The sequence below is a fragment of the Nuphar pumila genome, chromosome 3 (assembly GCF_984573655.1).
Source record: "Nuphar pumila chromosome 3, dmNupPumi1.hap1.1, whole genome shotgun sequence".
NCBI classification, from domain to species: Eukaryota; Viridiplantae; Streptophyta; class Magnoliopsida; order Nymphaeales; family Nymphaeaceae; genus Nuphar; species Nuphar pumila.
Window position 1 is genome coordinate 115,846,186 of NC_143251.1, and position 14,420 is coordinate 115,860,605.

General features: G+C 36.5%; 1 protein-coding gene across 1 annotated transcript in view; it reads left to right on the plus strand.

Moving 5' to 3' along the window:
- Window positions 1-306: 306 nt before the first annotated feature.
- Window positions 307-14,420, plus strand: part of LOC149843393 (putative NAD kinase 1) — a 92,313-nt gene continuing 78,199 nt past the window's right edge. The window contains exons 1-3 of the mRNA XM_089999760.1: window positions 307-386; window positions 2,575-2,746; window positions 5,392-5,511. Coding sequence (XP_089855886.1) covers window positions 360-386; window positions 2,575-2,746; window positions 5,392-5,511 — 319 coding nt within the window. The 5' untranslated portion in view covers window positions 307-359. The remainder of the gene's footprint in view (window positions 387-2,574; window positions 2,747-5,391; window positions 5,512-14,420) is intronic.

Genomic DNA, 14,420 nt, shown 5'->3' on the forward strand with positions numbered 1-14,420 from the left:
AGTTGTCTTCCTATCATGATTTACAGCATGATTGATAAAAGGCTGAAACGATTTATACATGTAAAGGCTATGTGTTATCGCGATTTGCTTGATACTGATTGACTTGCAACCAGTTATAATTCATTAGAAGTTTTTTTTATGAAAACTTATCGGTTGATTAATTAGCAAATTCATCAACATAATATTTTAACATTTGTTCAAGTTATTTAATGTTTAATTAAAAAAATTATGAGATCTTTGCAGAGTATTTGGGTCGACCCAAATGGATATGGAAAGAGTTTCGACTCAAATCCGGTTTGAACCGGACCTATAAGAGATTTAGATCATTTTAAGACCCAAATTGATCTCCTCTAATGTAAATGACGCCCAGCGAGATGCCAAAGGAGGTAAGAAAGCCATCTCTCCACATTTCCGTCGAATTCTTGACGCCCCAATTGGAAAATTCACGTTTTCCGGTGAAATTTCTAGTTCTGTCTTCCTTCTTGTAGCTGAACGTTTTGTGGGTGCTTGGAATTCTGGAACTGCATCTCTCAATTTCTTGTTTTTTCGAAGAATTGCGATTGGGTTTTGCAGTTTTTGTTTGTTCGTGGTATGGAATGTGTAATTTATTCGAATTCCTTGATTTTCTTTCTTTGTTTTTGGTTTCGTTTAAGGTTGGAGTATTGTTGATTAAAGTAGGAGCTGTTTTTCTGGGTTAAATTTTCCTTTTTCTTACTGTTCAACGAGTTATTATATAGAAGAATAAATGGATCATAGTGTAACATAAAAATTTCAGGTTGAAGATTTTAGTTCTCTGTAGTTGATTTTCTCACCATAATCCGAAAACACTGGAATTTTCAATAGAAAATTATGTCATTTCATGGAAGTGTTCAGTTGCGTACTTTTATTGACTCCATCTTATTGTGTTTTTAACGTATTTCTAATTTTTAAACAGAAATCTGCTGTCTTTATAGTTTTCAAATTAAAGAGTTTTTCCTTGTTTTTGAAATTTGCGAAAATTCCCCCCCAAAAATAGTTACTTTTACCTCTCTCTCTCTCTCTCTCTCTCTCTCTCGCACACACAGAAACAAGTTCGGGCACCATCTAGGTGTATTTCTTACGGTAGATTCATTCTCATGTTCTGGTGAGAAACTTTTATCTTACCAAAAGTCATCATTCATTGGGTCCTTATCTTGAGCTACAACAGTTTCATGGTGCAATTCATTCTGACATGGAGATGAACACAATGAATGGTATGGTTCCATGCAAGAACAGAAGGTTTTGATATTGAGGAATGAAAACAGAAACCGACATATCAAGTTCCATAGTGTCAACTTTGGTTGGAATCATTGATGCAACGTCAATTATAAGGAATGTGTAATACAAAATGATGGATCATCCTTATTAGGTAATAGAAATAAAAAATTGACTGGGTACGTTGTCATTAGACCGGACCGGAAAACAGTAGATGCATATAGGTTGGCACTGATGACTTCTATGTGAGGATACAGTTTTTTGGTATTTGATGGTTCCAAATTCATTTTGTGCTGTATATAGCGAACATTATGGTGTTCAATGACTCCGATGATGTTGTATGGTTGAACTCTTTTAATAAGGGGCTTCTTCTTTGAGTGAATTTCAAGATACCAGCATCAGAAGCTCTTATATTTAGCGTGCATTTGGATACACATGGTGAGATTTCTTATGTTGAGAATTCTCATCACTGAGCTCACTGGGCCCACAGTCCTGGCATTTGCTTAATGGAAGGAATGGAACTCGTGCTCTGTCTATAGAGATGGTAACTTGGATTTTCTGAATCCTGGGGTCCACATGGGCTGTCAATTCTTATTTTTGCAGACTTCAATGAAACCCCATTAATGATGTTTCCTTTTCACCCTCATTCCAAATGCACCCATATTGTCTCCACCATCAAGTTATGTGATGCCTATGTGAGCACTAAGGGCATATAACTTGCTTATAATATCTTCAAGCAATAGTGTAGTATTATCATCCCATAATATGGGACCTTCATATGATGGTTTTTGTGATTCCTTTCTTTTCGTGTATTTTGTTTTGTCAACTATTGCTTTCACATATGCTTCCTTACAACCATGGTCACTATACTGATGATGGTAGCAATTTTTTGAGTGAGGAGGATCAAATGATAATTAACTGTCTTGGAAAAATCTATGAAAAACTCGGTAGTAAGTGTTGTGGAAAGAATTGGATAAAAGATGTCAAAAGTAAGAAATAATATTTTAGTAAAGGTTTTTTATTTGTGGCAGAAGGAAAAAAATTGCAATAGTACCATGATATATAAAAAAACATTGATTTTTCAGGTTTTCATGACGAGGCACCTTAATTCTTCTGTGAAAATTCACAATATCATGCCTACTTTAACTATGCTTACAACATTATGGATGCATAGTTTGCAATTAGGCCTTCATTTACTTCCCATATTCAATTTCAATGTGCTTTGCTGTCAAATTATTACAAAGAATATCAATGTCTTGCTTAACTTGGGAGTTGTGTAACATGATTGTTATGAATATCCAAGTTCATTAGGTTGATTATTCTTTGAATGTAAACAAACAGGTACCCTTTGTGATAGGAGATTCATGTATAAAGCTTTCACAACGAGGCGAGAATGGTATAGCTTGTTCTCCTACTTCTATGGGATCGATAGGTGTGCTGCAGGAGTTTCTCCAACAACCAACCAATAGGGGAGCAGATGATCATCTGGTTGAGTTTTCTGAGGCATTAGAGAGTAAGTCACGCTTGAGTTTAGGTGGTTCATACTTTTCATCTTAAAAAGATCAATGGATGAGCTACTAGAATACCAGTCATTCTTTGTTTCATTAGGATGTTGACTAAACCTTTCATAATTCTTATACTGAATCTTAAGTTCTGACAATTAGTAAACGGACTTGAGTTCTATATAGGGGAATATAGATTGTTCATATTTGGTTTTAATGTAAGTTATAATCAAATATTGTTTAATTGGAAATAGCATAATGGTAGATGAATTTGAATGCAGTCTAGGATAAAGAAATTCCTTTCCAGATTCAAGTATGACTTGCCTTTAGGTTTACACGTATGGATCTAATTTCCTGGATTTTATTCGGTTTGGATTAAAAAACCTCATCCTAAACCCAAATTTTTTATTTAACTAGGTCTGGATGGGGCTTTATCATGTCCAAATAAATGGGTTTTGTTGGTCCAATATCCAGTCCAGAGGCCACAAACCCAAGCGACATTTTACTGCCTTAGAACAAAAGCTTAGGAAGCAAACTCGGCGAGTCAACTCGTGAAACACCCGAGTTGTCTCGTATCGCCCCCTAACTGAGTTAAAAAACTAGTAGAGCTTGGTTAGAGCTAAACTTGGCCGAGTCAACACCCAAGTCAGCTGAGTTTTGTTTAAGACTCAGCCGAGTAAGCTGTGTCTCATTTTTTTTAATAGCATTTAACAAGTTTAATTAGCCACCACCTGTTACACCCAATTACACGACTTTTTTATTCTTACCTCTTTTACTGCATGCAGATCTCACTTTTTTAGATAGATTTTACTCTCTATTAACTTCGATACATCCATTTTTAGGAAGTTTTTTAGGAAGTTTAGGCACCACCACTCATACCCAACTAAGCATGCTTCTTTAATTTACCATTCTATTGCATGCATTTCACAATTTTTTAGGTAGAAGGTCCACTATTTTTTATAAACTTACATGCCATCCATTACAACTAACCAGGCATGCCTTCTTCAATGGCCTATTTAACGATCCAATCATAAACCTGGACTTATGAATGATGCTTTTTTATTTCTTTTTTATCAAAAATAAAAACATTAAAAGTTTGAAATCTTCGTGTGATTATTCTCTCTCTATATATATGTATATATAATACACATATATAATGAGTATAAATTAAAAAAAAACTTATATACTTATAAAATATGTGTTTATTAGTTATTTTTAATAAATTAAAAGAAAAACCATGACTCATCTGAGTCACTGAGTCAAGCATGGCCGGTCTGAGACTGAGTCCCGAGAATGCCAACCATGTGTAGAGTTGAACATTTTCCCTCATGCATGTACTTTGGATCTATTGCCCAAGTTTTGAGGGAAAATATCTTGTGTTTGAATCTTGGGTGGGGCCCATCTAAAATCTGCCATTTCCATTGGTAACCAAATGCTCCCCAAGGTATTGACCTCCTTAACTTGTGCACTTAAGTTAACAATACCATTGTTGACTTTTTCTTTTTTCTTTTTTCCATTGGTTTGTATCGTGTAATACTAACTGATATGCTCAATATGGTTACTACATGAGAACCTAATCAAATGAAACCATGAAGAGTTAGTATTGATTGCAGCTAATGTCTTATAATACATACTCAGGTAGAGATGTGGGTAGAATTGTAAACAAGTTTGAGTTTTATGTTGCTGATATTTGATGATTAGCTGTTGGTAAAGATGTGCAAGTTCTACATGCTTAACATTGTGATGGAATTATGGGTTTTTTATCTATTATGTGCATTTTTTAATACTAATGAATATTTTCAATTTTAACAGCATGTAGATTATCATTAACATCTGAAAATTAATCAACAAGAATTCATTAGGAGTATGTATTTTGGTCAATTACCATTTCAAGTTGGAAATTGTGTAGACTCATGGAACATAAGTCAAGTTGGATCCAAGATGGCTGCAGGTTTGGGAGAAGTATTGAAGCCAGTATGACTTGAAACTACCTTGCAGCAACATACTGAAAGAAGAATGCAATGAAGCAACTTGATTCCTTCCTGCATACTAAGAGCTGTTATAGCCTATGGGAAAAAAGTGTGACCAGATCTGTGTAAAACAAATGATAGACCAACCGAATAAAGCATGACATAGCATGTCTGTTTTTGTATCTTCCACTGAATACTATCAAGTAATTTCATTTTTCACATTCTCAGCCCTTTTATATGATTTTCACATATCATTCCATTAGATTACTTTTGTAATTGGCAGCATGACTTGATTGATGCTTGTGTTCGGAATGGGGATGGGTCTATATCATGGGGCATTAAAACTCAATTGTAAAAGTTGCACTTTTTGGTATGTTGCAAACTCTAGATATCATTGATTTTTTGGGTATGTTGCAAACTCTAGTTATCCTTGAAATTAAATTGAAATTTTAACATGATCATTGTTTAAAGTAGATTATATCAGAAGATTTTTTGGTAATAATACTCTGGTTTCTACTGAACCGAAGATATATTTTTAATGTCCCTAAATGCTCTTGCCAGTAGACTGCAACTGTCTTTTGCCTAGCTCCGGGGTCTCTTCTGTTTTCTTCATTCTCAGTTAATGAGTTGAGACCTGAGAGGCTTTAGTTCAGTACTAATCTTGTTCATTTCTGTTAATTTTTCAGCCATTGCAAAGGCTTTAAGAAAGGTGGCTGAAGGAAAAGCTGCTGCTGAAGAGGAAGCTGCTGAATGGAAGCGTAAATATGAATTGGAGAGGGCACTTAACTCTCAACTAATGCATAAAGGTTGGCAAATGGCCAGTTAATTTGTGTTCCATCTAAAATTTCCCCCCTCCTTCAATATAGATATTTTTTAATATTCCAATTTGTATAATGTCATTTTATGTTAATGTTTTCCATTTTTTACTAAATGATAGAACAAACTATGCATGCACATAGGAATATATGTAACAAATTGACACAATTTCGTTTTTTTTTTTTGGGAGCATATAAAGTCCTTCATTTGTCTTTGTGCTCACTGTCCTTTGTCCCATAGCCTGCTCCCATTAACATGGCAGAAAGAGTAGGATAGCCTCAATGGGTATGTGTGATCATCGCAAAAATTTTCCTTTTCTTGTGGTTTCTCTCTCTTCCTTCTTTTCCTTTCTGACCTCTATTTCTTCTTTTTTTAGGGGAGAAATGAAAAGACAGAAAAGAAGAGAGAAAAGAAAAGAAAAGAAAAGAAAAGAAAAGAAAAGAGAAGATGAACTCTTTTGCGGGGTCTCACTTGACCTTGATTTGAAAATATTTAAGAAAATTACTCGCCTCCGTTTTGAAAATATTGCGGGAAAATTGGGAGACGGGGCTCGCTCGTCGGTACGAGGTTCGACCATTCCTGGCGCCTTTACCAGAGGTAATCGATCCAAGGATCGAATTTATGCCTTTTTGCTTTGTCTTAATATTATCTAAGAATTTATTCTAAATCTAAATGCACAAAGAATCATGCTTGTGCAATGTAAGGATGTATGCTCTTTTGAGAAAATGTTTTGAAAATTTTCAAGTTTTCTGAGATGAACTTGATAATGGAGTGAAAAAATGATTTCTGAATGATTGAATCAAACTTAGAACTTGATATAGACTTGAGTCCTAAGTCTTTGAAATAATCAGAGTTGGAAAAATAAGTTTTGAATTTTGAAAAGAATGATTTGGAGCTGAGATAAAAGGAAATGAAGCTTCAAAGTCAGAAATGGGCTTTGAATTTGAATTTTAAACTTGGATTTAGGAGAGGAAATGAATATTTGAAATGAAATTGGATTCTAGATAGGATAAAATTTGGACTTTGAGCAATCCAAACGAAAAATAGAAAATGGATTTAAGAAGTTAAGATGGGATTTGAAAGTGAAATTGGATTTGAAATCTGGAAGTCAAGATAGATTTGGATTTGAAGTCTGAATCCTAAAAAGGAATATGAAATCTGAGATCTAAGATGGAATTGAATTTTGGATCCTAAATGGATTTTTGGATCTGAAGTCTGAAATCCAAAGTGAAATTGGATTCTGGATCCTGAAATGGAATTGGATCTGAAGTCTGAGATCCAAAGTGGAAGTTGAACTCTGGATCCTAGAATAGAATTGGATCTGAAGTCTGAGATCCAGAAGTGGAGATGGATTCTGAATCCTAAATGGAATTGGGTCCAAGGTCTGGAATTCAAGATGTAATTTGGATCTAGAGTATGAGATCCAAAAGTGGAGATTGTATTTAGAAATCTGGATCCAAGTTGATCTAACTTTGGATTTGGACTTTGAAAGTCCAAATGAGACTTTTGAAGATGAATCTAGGTTTTGAAAACATAGATTGAATTTAAAATTTAAGAAGGGTCAAGTTTTGAGATTCAGAATCAATCTCAAACTTTGATTTTGAATTTGAAGATGATAAAATTAAACTTGATTTTGAAACAAAAGATGACTTCAAAGTTAAATTGAACTTTGAAGTTTGATTTAGAATTTGATTTTTTTTTGGGATATGCAAATGAATTTCAAAGTCAAATTGAACTTCGAATTTAAAATTTGAATTGGGAATCAAAAGATGAATTAAAAATTTTAAAGTTTAAATTAAACTTTTGAAATTTGATTTGAATTTAGAATTTGAATTTTGGATATACAAATGAATTTCAAGGTCAAATTGGACTTCGAATTTGAATTTTGAATCGAAAGATGAATCAGAAATCTCAAAGTTTAATTTGAACTTTGAAATTGGACTTGAATTTGGAAATGAAATTTTGAATATAAAGATTGAATTTGAAATTTCAAAGTCAAATTGGACTTCGAAATTGAAGTTTGAATCTTTGAAATAAGATAGAACAATGAATTGAAATAGAGATTGAAGAAAGATATTTGAGATCACTTGGATTTTGGAAAAGAATTTTGAAAATATGATGTTGTTCTATCTTAAATGATGAATAAATTTAAAGAATCTCGAAATTGGATTTGAAAATCTTATTTTATTCTTTAAATGAAATGTAAATAGGATTAATGATATAATACGCTCCTGACTATGGTCATTGAATGTATTATATAGTAATCATATCTAAATTCAAATGAAGAATAAAATACATTTTGGTGCCTTTATAGAGTTTAAAATGAAATTAATTCTCAATATATCCTGAGTATGGCCATTGATATATGTATTGAATCAATTTTAGACTAAACTCTGATAAAAGGGGAAAATATTTAAAGAAAATATGATGAATTTTAAAAGGGACCCAATGTGGATCCAGTGTTATTTTATAAAAGATAAAAATCCTAAGTTTTGTTTACATCCTGACTATAGCCATTGATGTAAATCATCAACTTAGGATTAATTACCTCTTACGAAATGGTGCATGTGCCATTCGTGTTCCCATTTGTGAGATTTTGGAAAATAAAGATAAAAAGCATGAAAATAAGCAATCTATGATATTTACAATGCTCATTTATTCTATCTAAAACAGGAAATGTAAATTCTCATTAAGATCTAACTATTACAACACAAAATTGAATTTACATTTCCAAGTAATGACCTTTTCCACATATTCCCCTGCAAAAATACTTGGTTAGTATGAAAAGGGAAGAGAATTTACATACATTGCCGGGATTTCAAAGATGCCGATGAAAAGAAAAAAAAATGCTCGTATGCCAAGACATTTAAAATCTAAAAGTATGGAAAGATGAAGATGATATATATATATATATATATATATATATATATATATATAGGTATAGGTATATAGGTGGGATAGTGAATGTGAAGGAAATGAACCTTAAATGAGATGGATATATAAAAGGTGATGACATATATGAGAGTATGCAATGCTTATGAATGACCACTGACCCATATCTGAAATATGTGGACAAACTGACTTCTTAGTTTTGAATGTAAATCGACTTAAATGAATTGAAATCCCTTAGCAGTTCGGCTTCTCAAACTGATATGCCATAGCACAGTAGCCTGGTAAGCCGTCTCTAATAGCAACCGAACATTTTACATTCATATTACTCAAATGAATTCAGTGATACTGCCTAGTTGTGTTTCCTTTGCTGATTTGGTGAAATCTAACAGTTTATCCAGCGAATCAAGGTGATCGCGCACAATGAAGCAAACTTCTTGTAAAATCAAATCAGTGATCTTCCTTTCTTGACAGCAATGAATCACCAAACCTTTTTCTTGATAGTATCAACTCAGTTATAGTAAAACTGCCTTCACCAAAGAGCTACTATGGTGACTGGAGGTTCAAACAGTAAACGATTATATACAGGCAGTGTGTAGGAAACACAGAAAAACAAAAACATCTAATCGCATATCGAAATATATTGCAATTTGCTGGAAATAGATATATACCCGGTGACAATGTGCAGGAAATGTAGGTATTGTGCAGCAGTGCTAACAGTGAACCATACATAAGTGGAGACACAAAGGCATTATACGGGGGATATTGTTGGTGAATGACATAGGGGTTGCTTGCTGGCAACAGCAGGATGCTGTTTGAGACACCTACAACAGATAGTGGGATGCGGTGGCAGCAATGTTCGGTTAAGCGTAAGTGCAGAGAAATCAGACAATAAAGTGTAATGGGATGGTGTTGACTGTTGTGGGTGGCATATGCAAATCGAAAGGGGCTGCTAGGCGCTGTAAATGGGTTGGCAGCAGGACATATATGATGATAAAATGATGACAGGTGCATGAATTAAGTGTACCTGCATAATATAGTGGAGGAATGCAGGATGCAACAGGACAATAAAAGATGGTGGATGTCAAGTGTTGTGGGGTGTTTGTGATGCTATGCAGCACATGGTGAAAGAGGTGTAATGTAGCTGATAGTGGTTATGACTGTAAAAAAAAAAATGGTGACAGAAAAGAGAAAAAAAAGGAAAAAAAGAAAAATGGCAGGGAGTATGGGTGCAAAAGGAACTTAAAGTCTTAAACAGAGAAATAACAGATTACTGTAACAAAACAGTCTTGAAAAGTCCTCACACTGCTAAAATGAATCGAGGTGGCCTTTTGAAGCCAATAAGATGAGAAGCAAACAGTGAAGCTTTTTGTGCTGGCAGCAACTAACGTTGCACTCCAATTTTCAAGAGAAATAAGAACCAAATTTTGGATGGTCCATGCATCACATCACCAACGTGAGGAAGCCATAGTAAAAAAAAAGAAAAAAAGAAAGAAAAGGGGTTCCAAAAAGTAGAGCAAGCAAAAAAATACATGTACACCTATCATTACAGATTGCTGATGACAAAAAAAAAACCTGTAAGCTGAGAAACTGTAGGCAAAAGTGCAAGTGACCAGCTGGGCTAAGACAGAGGGCCTTGCCTACCCAAGAGATGACACGCTGTGAAGTCATAGCCAATACTGGGCTTAGCAACAATTGGAACCAGAAATAGTTACTGCTCCTTGTGATTCAATGATGAACAGGGTCGCTACTCCAGATAGAGGAATCAACCTGTTAATGAATCCTTCAACCAAGACCTGAAGCTTCATGGCAATAATGGGCTTTATAGCATCATTCAATGATATCTACATTGACAAATATCAGACCACCTGATGTCACACAGGAAGTGCTCCTTATGAGGAGTGTATATCCACACTCAGATGTGCAACCTAAGCTCTTTTTCAACAGGCGATGGAGCCAAATGATAGCAATGCGGGAGAAAATGCTGATAGGTGACGTGACATACCAACACTGTGAGTGTGTGATACTGCTAAAGTTATGCAGCAGTGAAAACCGAGTGTAGTGTATTCAAATATCACCATTTTATGAAAACTTCATAAATAGCAACAATGTAATAAAAAAAACTGTAGGGAAATGCTTGGGGTGACTAATTACACACAACCAAGATGTGAGAGAAAGAAAAGAAAAAAATGTGCTACCTTAATTAGGTAACAAGACAACTATTTGACGTTGGTGTCTATGATGACCAGACCAAAGCCCCTGTTATGAAGCTACTGTCAGTATAGACAACATCAAAATTGATATACTATCATGTGAAGTGAAATGATAATAACAGATTAAATATAACGTCAACTTCCATAGATGCGCACTGTCAAACTCTAGTCATGCAAAAAAAAAAATTCTTTCATTTCTCATGAGCTATGCTGCATTCATATCCCCCTTTTCAGGCTCCAGTTGTAGTTGCTGCTTGTAGAGAAACAGATGTTGTTAACAGTGGAAGCATAAATAAATAAAAAAATCCTGCAAAATGAATGGCTAATTACAAGCTATGGGGATTTCTCCTCTTTTTCTCTTCTCTTTTTTTTTTTATTTGCTAAAAAATGTTCTAAAGAGCACTATATCACTTAAAATGAACATCTGCATAAGGAGGAACAAGACACTAAGGGATTTGGGAATACAGCCCAGACATTGTTTATCGCCCATCATCAACTTGCTTCTAACAGGAAGAGAGCATTCAACTCAGGCATAGTGATTAAGGTGTAAGGTGTCCGTAGCTTGGAAATAATGTTACATTTTCTTTTATCCATGAAATTAGGTGAACATGATTTATGATGGTTTCAACTTTTCAAGCTACAAATAGGATCTTCCAAAAGACCCTGCGACAACGATTGATCTTGCCTTTATAACTCTTCCTTTTCAACCCTGCTCACCGAAACTATGGGGTGATACAACAACATTATCATGTTTGGATTTGAGGCTCTTAAAAGGGCAGATCAAGCTTTAAACCGTAAACGAGGCTTTCCTATTCTATGGATACTGCCATATTCTTCATGGAGAGTAATAAAATACAACTTTTCGGTGAGGCTAGTTTCAAGATAAGATAACCATGGCCTAACCAAGAAATTTTGAACCAAATTCACACTATCTGTAATGAAAACATGGCCATGTGATCATACTGGAAATCCTTGCAAATTCTAAATGCCTAAAGCTGGAAATACACACGCAGATGAGCCGAATAGGCAGATGCACATCAGGATGATTATTATCACAGCGGGGGAAATAACGGAGAAGACAATTAAAGGGATGAACCATAAAATCTAAAGGAATGTACAGGGTATTTCATCAGAACTATAGGGATGATATTAATAATGGGACTTCAGAAATCTAAAACATCAACATAGTAATGAACGCAGCGAAATGGAAAATCCTGAATCGGGTATTGTAAGAGAAAAATGTCTATCAACAACCGCAACTAACAAAAAGCAAATCCGATCAACAAAATTGCCGACTAATTCATCATGAAGGATTCAAACTCCCCTATATTTCAGGATAACACGATGAAAATCAGGAATCGATCACGATGAAGATTAGCAAAAAATGTAGTCAATAGAATGAACGAAAAAGGAAAAAAAAAAGAGAAGAAAGAAAGGCAGAAAGAAAAGAAAAGAAAAAACAGAAAAAAGGAAAGAAAGAGAAAAGAAGGAAAAAAAAGTGTCGGAATGTTTTACTCCTTTACTGTTGCACTATGTAATCCGATTTGCTATGCATAAATCGGATTGACAAAGCATGCATCCCCGAGACAAAGTAAATCAAAGGCATTAATGGGAAAATGAACCATAAGCAGAAGACTGTAGTAAGAGGTGGATCGATCCTGTTATGAACAGGCCGATCATGCCTCCAAATGCTTTTATGATGACAGAGATGCAGAAAAGCAAAATTGTAGAGGAACCTTTGGAAAATTTAAATAAGGAGGAAAGGAAAAAAAAATGAGCTACTTACCCTTTTGTATAGCCGCAGATCTTGATTTTCGAAACGGATTGTTGAAGGAGTGATTGATCTTCAACTACTTAAAGTGGATGTCTCAGAGAGTCTGGAGATGGAAGATGAGGCAGAGAGCCTTGTAGGCGACCAAGAGAACAAAGGTAAGGGGGGAGGAAATGGGACTCGATAGGAATGAAGATGATCGATATGACTGGCTGCTAAGTGATGCCCCGGGTTTCCTCATCGTGCCCCTCTTAAAGAGGGGGGCGATGGTTCGGGAAGGGTAGAGTTTGTTGAGGATGAACGGGAGATGGAGGCTATGGAGGATCGGAGGGTGGAGGAGCTCGGGAGATGGAAGCATGCGAGGCCGTTGGAGATGGACGAAGGATGGTTTACAGAGGGTTTGGTGATGAAGGGTCGAAGATGGGTAGAGGGTTGCTGATGCAGTTCACGTTGAAGGAGGAGAGAAAAAAAATGGCCCACCGTAAATCGGTGGGGCTGAACTTCTTTATTAAACTCAGAAATGTCTCAATAGGCAATGGGAAAATGCAATAAACAGGGAAGAATGCAAGGGAAAACAGTAAACAAGTAAAAAGAAAAGGAAAACTGCAGGAAAAGAAAAGTCGGCTGGAGCTTTTTAGTCTTCAATAATGCTTCACGCAACCCTAGGCAGGCCTTTTAAAGACTGTCTACTGGATCGGGTCGTGGGTCCAGATTTGGATCCGACCCACGATCCGGTTCAGTCCTTCTTTGCAGCTGGTTCTGGGGCGCGTGAGCTCCACCACGCCTGACGTAGGTGCGCAGGGGTACCTCCCTGCGTCGTGGCTCCGTCCCTGCAGGTGAGTCATAGTCACAGGGTCTTTCATCTGCCCTGTGTGGTGGATCGAGTGGCACGATGGGCCCAATCGGGTCCTGCCCTGCATCATACTCCCCTGGTTGGGAAGAAGTCGGCTCTGTCGACTTGTTGTTGCCACAGTAAGCATATAGATCAGCCACGTTAAAAATAGGGGAAATATGCCAATCATCGGGCAGCTCAAGGAGGTAAGCATTCGAACCTAACCGCTGGAGGATCCTAAAGGGGCCATACTTCTTAGGACTTAATTTGCTATAGGTACCGACGGGAAAACGCTCTGGGCGCAGGTACACCCAGACAAGTTGACCGACCTCGAAATGGACATCACGACGACCCTGATCCACGAAAGCTTTATAGGTCTCGTAGCTTTCAACAAGTTTGGTCCAGACTTGTCTGTGAATGTCACGCATATATTCAACGGCATCAAAGGCATCCGGAGCTGGAGCTGAGAGATCTGACACAGGGGCGAGGTCAACGACATGGGTGGGAGACCGACCATATACTACTTGGAACGGAGATTTACCAGTGGACCGGTTAATGGAGTTGTTATAGGCGAACTCGGCTTGAGGCAGCACGAGATCCCAAGTTTTGACATTTTCGCCCACTAAGCTCCGTAACAAATTTCCTAAGGTGCGGTTCACAACTTCAGTTTGACCATCAGTTTGGGGGTGATACGCGCTACTGAACTGGAGCTTAGTTTTTAACAGGGTCCATAACGATTTCCAAAAGTGGCTCATAAAACGCGTGTCGCGATCGGAAGTGATTGTGTGAGGTAGACCGTGGAAATGGGCAACATCTTTGAAATAATATGAAGCGACTAAAGAGGCATCGGTGGTGCGTTTACACGGAATAAAGATAGCCATTTTGGAGAACCGGTCAACAACTACCAAAATTGAATCAAAACGACGTGGTGTACGGGGAAGGCCTACGATAAAATCCATAGACACATGCTCCCATGGTCGTTCAGGAATGGGCAACGGGGTGTACAGACCACTATTCTGACGATGACCCTTGGACACTTGACACACATGAGAACCTTGGATGAACTTGACAACATCTTTGCGCATTTTGGGCCAAAAGTATCGTTCATCTAAGAGAGCGAACGTCTTATCATGCCCGAAATGCCCTGCTAACCCACCTTCATGTAATTCAGAAATCAACTGAAGCCTGAGGGAG